General features: G+C 55.3%; 1 protein-coding gene across 6 annotated transcripts; it reads right to left on the reverse strand.

Annotated features, from left to right (window-relative positions):
* Positions 1–747: 747 nt before the first annotated feature.
* On the reverse strand, positions 748–4,306 carry RARRES2 (retinoic acid receptor responder 2). Of its 6 annotated transcripts, none has more exons than XM_002923762.4 (6): positions 4,184–4,306; positions 2,936–3,133; positions 2,600–2,704; positions 1,575–1,670; positions 1,040–1,165; positions 748–865 (listed from the first exon to the last, which is right to left on the reverse strand). In XM_002923762.4, the coding sequence occupies exons 2-5, from the start codon at positions 3,107–3,109 to the stop codon at positions 1,049–1,051; spliced, it is 492 nt and encodes a 163-aa protein (XP_002923808.1). In that variant the 5' UTR covers positions 3,110–3,133; positions 4,184–4,306; the 3' UTR covers positions 748–865; positions 1,040–1,048. The 6 variants fall into 6 exon arrangements, with proteins under 6 accessions (XP_002923808.1, XP_019659936.1, XP_019659937.1 ...); XM_019804377.2 differs by having other exon boundaries at positions 1,040–1,168; XM_019804378.2 differs by lacking the exon at positions 4,184–4,306 and adding an exon at positions 3,547–3,698 and having other exon boundaries at positions 1,040–1,168.
* Positions 4,307–10,947: the final 6,641 nt, after the last annotated feature.

A 10,947-nucleotide genomic window follows, 5' to 3' on the forward strand; every position in this document is an offset into this window, starting at 1 on the left:
CCCCCGCCCCGGTTTGGTGCGTGTAGCCTGCAAACCCGGCTCTTTGTTTCTCTGTGTTGCTAAGAGCAGCTCCCTCCCTCCCGCTCCTAGGGGAAAATTCCATATCCTCCCTGCACATAGTTCAAGGACACGCCTCCCCAGTGGCCTCTAGCAGGTGTAAGGGCCCTGCTCAAGCAGCTGGCCCAGCGTGAGGCCGTCCCGCCACCTCCACCGTGAGCCTGGGGAGGAGGCCCCATGTGCAGCCCATCCACAGCTGCTGCCACCACTGGCCACTCTGTCCGAGGCTCAGTGGAAGAGAGTTGCTTCTTCCTAAGGCTAGAGGTGAGAAAGGCAGGGAGGGGGTGTGTGCTGGCCCAGCCGGTCCTGGGAGAGGAGGTGGCAGAGCCCGGAAGCTGGCGTTACCCACCTCCCGAAGTTGCCTGTCCCAGTGACCCTCTGCTGTGGTGGCCCCGTCCTGTGTCACCCTGGAGCCCTCGCTGCCGGTTCTCACCCACGCTGATCCCTATTAAATCTTTTGTTCTAATAAGCATCACTGGCTGTCATTTTCCTGGGTGAGCTTTGTTTTCCCAAGCCCGAGCGCCCGAAGGCAAGACGAGGCCTCTGCGGCCCCTGGTCTCTCCTGCTTCCCCTTCTTCCCCAGCGTTGGGCAGGAAGTCTCCTGCTCCCCCTGGGGCTCTGCTCCTCCTGCAAGAGCTTACTCCTACAGCCGAGCTGAGGGGAAGGGGGCATGCGAGAGGAGAGAGCGAGTCTGGGAGAGCAGTTTATTAGCTCGGGGATGATGGGATTGTCCTCCCTGGGCTCAGGGACAGCAGGTCAGTCTTTCACCGGTTACCTCCTGCAGCTGTCCGGGAAGCAGGACGAAATTCTAGAGGAAAGGAATAAGAAACCTAAGATTTGGGTGTGAGGGAGGCTATTTGGGTTGGTCCAAGCTCTTTTCCCAGGCTCCGAAGCCTTCTCCCACCGCCGCCCTCAGCTTCCATCCCCAAACACGCGCGCGCTGTCCCAGCTCCGTTCTGTCCCCCTCATCCCGGGCACCTACCTTCAGGCCTCAGCTGGGGGGCAGGGCCTTGAAGAAGGCAAACTGTCCTGGGAAGTAGTAGCTGTGGGGGTCCTCGCCCGCGCGCTCCACCCTGCCGCACTGGGCCTCCTGGTGCTCCTCGGGCTCCTGCTAGCGCCAGCCGCTGCTCAGGCCCGGGGGGCAAGCCATGCCCGGGCAGGGTGTCCCTGCGGACGGTGCCTGCATCCTCTGTGTCTCCCATTGCCACATCCCTCAGGGAATAGTGGGGCCAGGCCCAGAGCTCCTCCTCACCCCTCCTTACCGCTCCTCATCCCTCCTACCCTTGTTGCCCCTCCCAGCTTCCTCATCCCCTCCTGGTCCCTCCTCATCCCTCACCTCCTCCTCTCTCCTCCCCTCTTTTCTCATACCCCCTTGCCCCTCCTCACCCCAACCACCCTCCTCGCCCTCTGTACACCTCAGTCTGTGCTTCGGCCTCTGACCTCTCCCACGGGCCCAGCTTCTCCATCTTGCCAGCCTCTTCCCCAGCCTCCCCACCTCCTCCTCTGCCCACTCTTACCTGGTGAACCTGCGTGTGTATGGGGCAGTGGACCATCCGGCCGAGGACTTTATCTGCAGAGTTCAGCTTGATGCAGGCCAGGCATTTCCGCTTCCTCTGGGGAGGGGAGCATGGGGCCAGGAGAGGAAAGAGATCAGGGCCAGCATGCGGCCCCACCAGGGTGGAAGCTGGGGGCTACCTGCCACGGGGGCCGTCTCCCCTGGCAGGCCCTAGAGCAGAGAGGCGAGGGGTCATGTGGGCCATCTGGCTTCTGGCACAGCCCATCTGGGGACTGGGAGATTTCAGACATCAGCCCATCCTGCAGTTTTCAAACTATGGAATATGTGTGTAGACAGGACTCCTTCCCCAGATGGGTTCTCCCCACCGGACTTTCACCTCGAGCCGCTCTGCTGGTGTTATATTTATTTGCATGTTCTTAAAAGATTTGTCACAAACACAAGGGTCCTGACGTGAAGTCTGGAAAAATCACTGATAGAATCCAGTCCCTCCCTTAACAGACGGAGGGAACAGGCCTGCAAAGAACCTACTGAGTCACAGGCTGGTGCTTGGAACAGCTGGGACTGGGGACTCCCCCACAGCAGTGGCTATGCCCCCAAGGGGGCCGGTTACAGTCAAGCCCTGTTATGAGTCAGTCCAGGCTGGGCCATCTCTACTCAAAGACTCACAGAAAGTGGGGAATTCACCAGGCCTGGGGTGGGGGCCAGCCAAACCCCATGCCGCGGGCTTCCTCCACCACTGACCTGAAGCCTGAGAGAGGAGGAGGCCGGGTGGAAGGAGGACTCTCTCTGAAGAACGTATGTCTTCAGAGTAGCCCAGCCCTGGCCACCCACAGCATCACAGCCCAGGCTCAGACTGAGCCAGCTCAGTGCGGGCTCTCTTCCCAAACCCCAATTACATACCCTTGCACTGAGCAAATGCCCCATCTCTCCCCCCACCCCACCCCACCCCCGCACATGCACACACGCACGCACGCGCCTGCACACACACACACACACACACACACACACACACAGGACTTCACTCACCCCACTGGGCTTGATTTTGCACTCCGCTTTCTTCCAGTCCTTCTTCCGGCAGCTTGTCTGCTGGAGCTTAAATTCCAGCCTCACAAAGGTCCCTGCGGGGAAGGGCTGCCCACAGACAGAGAAAGGCCAGCAGCCAGCTGAGCGATTCCTGGACGTGACCTGTCCCTCCTCCCCACCCCCCCTACCCAGTGAAACAGCACATCTGAGAAGGGGCCTGGGGTGTTGGCCTCTCCCTGGAGAACTGGGTGCTCATCGAGCGCAAGTGCTTTCGCACCTGCTTCCTGGGAACATGCTTCTGGCCCTAACCCCCTTCCCTCCCCAGGCGATGCCGCTAACCGTTTCCGTGGCACTGTCCACACCGGTCTCCTTGAAGGCCCACTGAACGGGCGGGTGCTTGTGAAATTCTTCCAGGGCCACCTGCAGGCCCCGCTGCTGCGCCGCTGTGAGCTCAGCTCTGCCCAGGCCCACCACGCCCAGCCACAGGGCCAGAGGCATCAGCAGCTGCCACATGGCGTCACCTCTGTCACCCGGGCCCTGCCAAGAGTGTTCAGTCCTCAGCTCTTCATGCCAGCCAGCGGAGCCACGAACTCCCTGGCCCTGTAGCTGGGGGGGGAGCCTGGGGGGGGTGCCCGACAGAGCTCTGGGCTGAGGTTGGAGGGACAGGAAGTGGCCCTTCAGTCAGATCCCCCCTGGTATTCCCCTGGTCCTTGCTCTCCTCCCTACCCTGCCCCCCACTGTTCCCTGGGCCCAGCTCAGCCCATGTTTGGCCTTGTCCTGGGTAGGTGCTGAGTTGGCTTTTGTCCTCAAGCCAACAGCCTGGGAAGCCCTCCTGTTGCCCACTCTCACCCTTCTGCCTTACCCTTTTCTGGCCCATTCTTTCTCCCCCACTGTGTGTCTGATCCCCTTTCCTGCCCGCTGCCCTCAGAGCCCCCCTCGGTGTCCCCCACCTCAGCCTCTCCAGGTCTGCTTGTCCCCCAGCACTCTGAGCCTGCGGGCTCCCTCCAGTCCTGGGAAACCTGGCTCTGGCACCCCCTTTGTCCCCCAAGGCTAACTCAAGGGGGAGGGGCAGGATATAGAATGGAGGGCAGCTGGAGGCCGAATATTTTTGGGAGGACGTAAACACATGGGAGGGGCCCAGAGCGGGGTGGGAGCGGGGTGGGAACCGGGAGGATGCTTAACCCTCCCTGTGCTGGGGCTGCTCCTGATCGTGCCCCTGACCCTAGACGCCGGGGTCTCACCTCAGCCCCACCATGGCTTTCTTCTTTAGGCAGCCTCTCCCTCCCTTAACTTCTTTCGTGGGGCCGTTCCCACCACCCCTCTCCTAGCCTTTCTGATCCTGCCCCCTAATCCATGACTGGGGCTGCTTGAGGCATGGATGCACCCCTAGAATTCTGTGCGGACTGGTGGTCTTAGGACCAGAAAGCTACACATGTGGAAATGGAGGCCCCCACAGTGAGAGATATCAGGGTGTTGCCTTATGACAAGGGCTTACAGACGGGATGACAGATCTCACCCTTGGAGCTGCCCCATTTGGCCTGTCTCCTTCCACCCGGCTGCCTCCCTGGCGCACTCTCCCCTCCTCACCTCCTCTCCTGTGTCTTGGGGTCTCTGCTTTGCTGCTTCCCGTGGCTGACTCTAGGCCAGGCTGTCAGCCTCTTCCTGCACCCCCCCCTCCTCCGGTCGGCCCCCATCTCCTCCCATTCCCACCCCCTGGGCCCCTCCAGCTCCCAGCCCTCCCGAGGCTCCTCCCCACCCCATTAGGATCGGCCTCCTGGCAGCCAGCCCTCTGAGACCTCCCTCCCATCCACCCACAGGCCTTCCGGCCACAATCTTGCTGTCAGACCTTGACCCCTACCCTGGCCGATCCTGGCTAACCCTGGCCAAGCCGTCCTCCCCTCCCCCTCCCTCTGGCCAAAGAGCCCAAGCATTTGGTGGTCTTGGGCCAGTCTCTCCTCCATGGGATGTGGGGCTGCCCTGCCTCCTCCCCCGTCCCCCCAACCCCAGTGCGGCCTCTGTAGGGCTGCCCTCTTCTTTGGCCCCTCCTGGGTGACCAGTCCCCAGCATCCTCACCCACACATTTCAGGAAAGTCTCGCCAGAAATACAGACATATTCAAACCCAGTGAGACCTTGAGGAGTCACTCAACCCCTTCCCCTGCCTCCCAAGCCCTAAAACCACACGGAGAAGGAAGGCGTCTCTGTCAGAGATGCATCTGGTGTCCAACAACCTCGATAAGCAGCACACATGTTCAGCCTTGATCTTGCGTGTCCCATCCTTGGTGGGGAGAGATCCAGGGGTCTCACGGGGGTGTTGGGAGCCTGCAGGCACAGCAGAAGGGTGTGATGGAATTCATGAGGCTAGCGTGGGGTGGGGGGAAACTGTCCAAGTATTGGTCAACTCCGTGCATCCTGCCACCTCCCTGGCTCCAAGCCCCATGCGAATGGCCCCAAACAGGGTCTCATTTACCTTCCCAAGTCCCCAGCTACTGATGGCCGATGTTTGGCACAGATTTTCTCCCCGTCCCTATTCACCCCTGCCATGGATCTCCGCAGGAAGCTGACAGCTTCCTTTGCGATGTGCTCTGGGGGCACCAGAAAGACCCTTGGCCGCAGTTAGCTTGGGCAGCTACCATGGTTCCTTCCGTGCCATCTTGTAGAACGCGTCATGGGTCTCGTCGGTGGGTGTCTCCTCTCCCATCTTCTTTCTCCTTGTGAATTTGTACTTTCTTATTAATTTACCATTGTTCTGATGGAGTTTTGGGAGGGAGTAGGGATAAACACGTGTGTGATCTGCCATGTTTAATCAGAGTCTGTGAATTACTAAAGAAGAAAAATCACTATCTCACTACTATATAGAGAGTATATATATGTATAGTATATATATATTATTATATATTATATATATATAATTGTGTGCCCCTAAAATTCCTATGTTGCAGTCATAACCCCAAGTACCTCCAGAATGTGACTGTATTTGGAGGTTTGGACTTTAAAGAGGTAATTGGGGGCGCCTGGGTGGCACAGCGGTTAAGCGTCTGCCTTCGGCTCAGGGCGTGATCCCGGCGTTAAGGGATCGGGCCCCACATCAGGCTCCTCTGCTGTGAGCCTGCTTCTTCCTCTCCCACTCCCCCTGCTTGTGTTCCCTCTCTCACTGGCTGTCTCTATCTCTGTCAAATAAATAAATAAAATCTTTAAAAAAAAAATAAATAAAGAGGTAATTGAGGTAAAATGAGGTCAGATGGGGGAGTGGAGAGGAAGGACCGATCCAATATGACTAGTGTCCTTATAAGAAGAGATCAGGACACAGAGGGAGGACCGTGTGAAGACACAGGGAAAAGACAGCCACCGACAAGCCAAGGAGAGTAGCTTCAGAAGAACCAACCCTGCCAACACCTTGATCTTGGACTTTTGGGCTCAAGAATTGGAAAAATAAGTTTCTCTTGTTTAAACCACCCAGTGTGGACAGTCCTAGCAAGCCTACACACACACACAGAGGAGATCCTTTCCTAAGACTAATCAGGTGCTTTGTGATCAAAAGAATGAAGCTAGAATGGTTAATACTAAGTTGAAAAAATCAAAATGGCCTTTTTGAGAATAAATATATGAATCCTGTATTTATCTGGAAAAAAGCATATAAGAAATCAGGACGCCTTTTGTAATGTTTTAACGTGGCAGGAAATGAAACTTGGATTTTCATTAGTGGACGTATCTTAACACTAACATATCATTAACGTTTTGAAATTTATAATAACTCTTTCAAGAACATTCAGCAAACCAATAAGAGGAATTTGCATCTTTATGAAGTACATTTAAACAGTCAGCTTCATGGATGCAAAAATATTTTCCTAAATCAAAGTGGTTGGAAGGCAGACAGATACCAGGCTGAAGGTCCATCAGATCTCATGGAGACGGGGAAGCCTCGCTCAGGGATCCACCACTAGATGGAGACGGTGGGCACAGCCTAGGTCCTTCACGCCACCAGTCCTCTGCCAGTTTTTTCAAATAACAGGCGGTGGAATTATTATTATTTTGGGAGAGAGAGAGAAGGAGTGAGCAGGGAGGGACAGAGGGAGAGGGAGAGGGAGAGAGAGAATCCCAAGCAGCTTCCACACCCAGTGCAGAGCCTGATGCAGGGCTCAGTCTCACAGCCCTGAGATCATGACCTGAGCCAAAATCAGAGTCAGAGGCTTCAACTGACGAAGCCACCCAGGCAGCCCAAGAATTATTTTTCTTACATAGTTGTGGTAGCATATGGTCGCTTTTTGATTCCTGGTTTAACTGTAAGAACTTCTTTTAACTCCATCCAACCCATAAATCATGCTAGTTTGTTGCAGTGCTTTTATCTGCCATACGCCCATTCATTAGAACTGCAACCTGGTGCAGGCACAGATAATAAGCAGCATCTCCGCCAGTGGCAAGCGCGTAGAGCAGTTTAGATGCTGTGAAATGACACACTTCCCAAATGTTCTTTTGAGAATGAATTTTATTTTGTATATTGTTTGTCAGATGTAGTAATGTAATAGAATGTTACCATGTAGCAGTCAAACATGCTATATTGTTGTCACTTCTAATAACATCCCCAAAATAAACCTTCTTAGATCATGTTCAGAGGAAACTCTCTTCTCATGTTTGAAGACAGCTGAGGCCAACCACTTCTGAGCACATTCGAGACCTCGGTGGCCAGCTCTGAAGGCACCAAATTTAACTGTGACCCAGATTGGGTCTTGGAGCCCTTGAGGAGGCTCTGAGTTGAAACCAAGTTTACATTCTGACTCACCACGTGAGGTTATCTGAGAAGGGTCTGGGCAGGTGCGAGGTGGCATTTCTGTGCCGTGGCGACGCGGACAGAGGGCGTTCGTGCACAGCGACGCGGCGATACCGGCGACATCGAAGCACCTGCAACTACCCCTGCTTCTGCCAAACTGCGAAGACCCCACAGAGGTTCTGTTTGGAATTTCCCTGGTGTTTCCAGATCAAGCTTGGCTTTTAGATTTCAAACCCAGAATGGATACACACAAGGCTTCTCAATCCATCTTTTGAATTAAGTTGAGGAAGACACAACCAATGCCAGCCTGGAGTAGAAAAAGACATCATGATCATAGATGAGATTGGACCTTGAAAGGGTAAAAATGTCGATCTCTAGGTAAAGTCAAGTACCTTCTCTCTTAGCTGAGACGCCGCAGTGGTTTGTGGCCGCGTTTCCTGGTGGCATAGGGTCCCGAGAGCAAATCACCAAGCAGTGGTAACCGTGCTCTCCAGAGTGTCGGGCGCCCTCCTCCCCCTGAGCTATGGTCCCCTCAGAGCCAGAGGTTCCTCAAAGGTGCTCGCATTCCTGTCATTCTAGAATAATGTTCCAGATAAAAGAATGTTAGATAAAAGAATGCTGCCTACAGTCAGAGTCCTTGAAGAAGGAGAGCTACAGATTCAAGTTTTCTTCTTTTTTTTTTTTTTAAAGATTTTATTTATTTTTTCGACAGAGATAGAGACAGCCAGCGAGAGAGGGAACACAAGCAGGGGGAGTGGGAGAAGAAGAAGCAGGCTCATAGCGGAGGAGCCTGATGTGGGGCTCGATCCCATAACGCCGGGATGTGCCACCCAGGCGCCCCTCTTCTAAATGTCTTCTTCTTTGCCTCACTCACATACTGACTGGAATTCTCCTATGAGGAAAAGTGGTATTTTTCTCTCACCCGAAGTTCTATCAGACTCCCATCCTCTGCTTAACAAGCAGGGAAGAGACTTTGAAGTTTGTGAATAAAGGATGGTCCAGACTGTGAGGTCTAATCCAGTTCTGTCCCCGTGGGCTCGAGCTCTCCCATTGTCCTTATTCATTTGGCCCACGGACACTTGCTGAGTTCCCATCACGGACCTGACGCCTTTCTAGAAGCTGGCTGCAGTAGAAAAGACAGGCCAGATCCCTGCTTTCCGGCGACATGAGCTACGCACAGCAGTAAAGTAGGGGAGCTAGGAGGGGATGGGGTCGGAGTGGGCTGATGACGACCCTAATCCCTGCTCAGGTCCCAGTGGTTGCAGTCTGTGAATGTTACCTTATATGGCAAAGGGGACTGCAGATGTGAGCTAGCTAAGAGCTTTGAAATGGGGAGATCATGTTGGGGAACTATAACTAAAAACAAAATCTCCTACCAACCCAGAAAGCTCTCTGCAAAGGCAGAAGAGAAAACAGTTTTATTAGCCAAAAAGCACGAAAGCAGAAAGAGAGGCACATCACAGGCAGTCGGCTGAGAGATCAGGAAAGCAGAAGGAGATCTCCCTGATTCCACAGCCCAGCAGACTAGCTGCCGCCCGCTGCACACGGTCTCCAGCCAGAGCCTATCTCGTCCTCAGCAAGAGGACTTGCCTGATGGCACTGTGCGTCACCCGGAGTTCATCCTAAACTCACCCGGCCATTGGGGTGGCCGCCTGTGTTTGCTAATTGCCTTGCTCCCAAGGAACAGGGCGCGTCTCCTATCTTTACGACAGGAGACAGTTCTGCAGCTTGGAGCCGGGCACCCGGGGAAGTCAGGCCCCCACCCACACTCCCGTGGGTCCCTGTCTCCCTCGGTGTTTACATTTCAAGGAGGTGGCTCCCAGGGCCTTGGAGGGAGGGCGATAGGGGGGGTGTAAAATGAACGCGTGTGGTCTTCAGCCACCAGATCTGCGGTGGCTTGTCACGGCAGCCACGGGAGACTCCTGTGGGTGGGGGTGCGGAGAGGAGAGGCTCACTGGGAAGCTCGTTGAGGAGAGGATCCTTGAGCCCGAATCGGAAGGAAGCGACGAGTGAGCGCTATAAACATCGGCAGGTAGATCTCTCTAGGCAGAGGGAACAGCCACCGCAAAGGCCTTCGGGGGGACCGGGCTACTGAGGCTGGGCAGCGTCCAGCTGGACCTCGGAGGCTGGTACGGTCAGACCAGGTGGAACCTTAGAGGCCCCAGCAGCCGTCTGCGGGGTTCTCGAACAGAACTGCGCTGTGTTTAAGAGGGCCATGCTGGCCCGGGTCGGGGAGGGCCTGGCCGGCGGGAGGGGCTGCCTGGGGCTGGGGGCAGGGGTCACACAGCCGGGAGGCACCCAGGTGCTGGCCTCACCGCAGCAAATCAGATCTCTACCTGGTTTCCTTTTGACCAACCCTGTGCTTTTCCTTTTAGAAAAACAGACTCCTGGAACTAGATATGCAACAGCAGAGAGTCTGGTACAGCCTTCTGGGGGTGACATTTGCTCTCGGTCTGGGGCTGCTCTTATAGGGGGTCCTTGCCATGCACAAGGAGGACCTCTGTGATCATTTCCTGGGGAGTTTCCATGCCAGCTAGCAAGATCCCTTCGCCAGAGATGCCAGCCTGGGACACTCAGGGCCTTCCTCAGTGGGGGCGGCGGCCGCTTTCTCCCCAGGTCTAGGCCTGGAGGGCTCAGGATGGAGGGCTGCCTGAGCACCTGCAACGGGCCAGCAGGCATGACCTCCACACAGCTCAGCGTGGGACTGTTCTGCCTCCTCCCCACACTGTCCGCGAGCTCCTGAAAGGAGCTCTGTGAGGTTTCCCATCTGCCTTCAGGATGCTGTCTGAAGCTGGACTTAACAATTTTGAGTTGCGTTAGAGTGAAGTTCTGTCTTCTCTCTTGCTTCCTACTCTCCTCCAGCTTTTCAACAGTCATGCATTCAAGGTTTATCAACAAGTACTTGGTTTTGGGGCACCGGGGTGGCTCAGTCGGTTGAGCGTCTGACTTCGGCTCAGGTCATGATCCCAGGGTCCTGGGATCGAGCCCCACATCGGGCTTCCTGCTCAGGGGGGACCCCGCTTCTCCCTCTCCCGCTGCTTGTGCTCTCTCCCTCTGTCAAATAAATAAATACAATCTTAAAAAAACAAAAACAAAAACCCCCAAGTACTTGGTTTTTATTTCCTATTAAGTACTACCCCATGAAAGATTTCCATCACTAAACTTGGCTGAGAAGTCCTCTCGATGTCCTTTCACGTTGTGGGAAAACAGCACGGACCATTTCTGCGTGGCTCATGAGGAGGACCAGCACGTGGCCCAGTGGCAGATGGCAGACACTGACTCAGTATTTGTTGGATGTGCAGTGAGTCCTGTGGGGAGCACTGGGACAGTGTATCTGCGAGAGGTGGGTGCAGATACAGGACTGATTCTACGGTATACTCGGTCCTCTTCATAGAGCATTTCTGGAGACGTTGCTCTCCTCACGCCCTGGTGCGCCCACCTACTTTGCCATCTAAACCAGTAGTGGGGGCCAGGCACAGCTGGAGGGCAAGAGGATCCTCCCTGAGCCCCTGTCAATTTTTGCTGTCTGGTGGGTTCTCCACCCGGTGCAGACCTATCATTCTCTGGCAAGCATGTCAGAGCAGA

The sequence above is a fragment of the Ailuropoda melanoleuca genome, chromosome 1 (assembly GCF_002007445.2).
Source record: "Ailuropoda melanoleuca isolate Jingjing chromosome 1, ASM200744v2, whole genome shotgun sequence".
In the NCBI taxonomy this organism is placed as follows: Eukaryota; Metazoa; Chordata; class Mammalia; order Carnivora; family Ursidae; genus Ailuropoda; species Ailuropoda melanoleuca.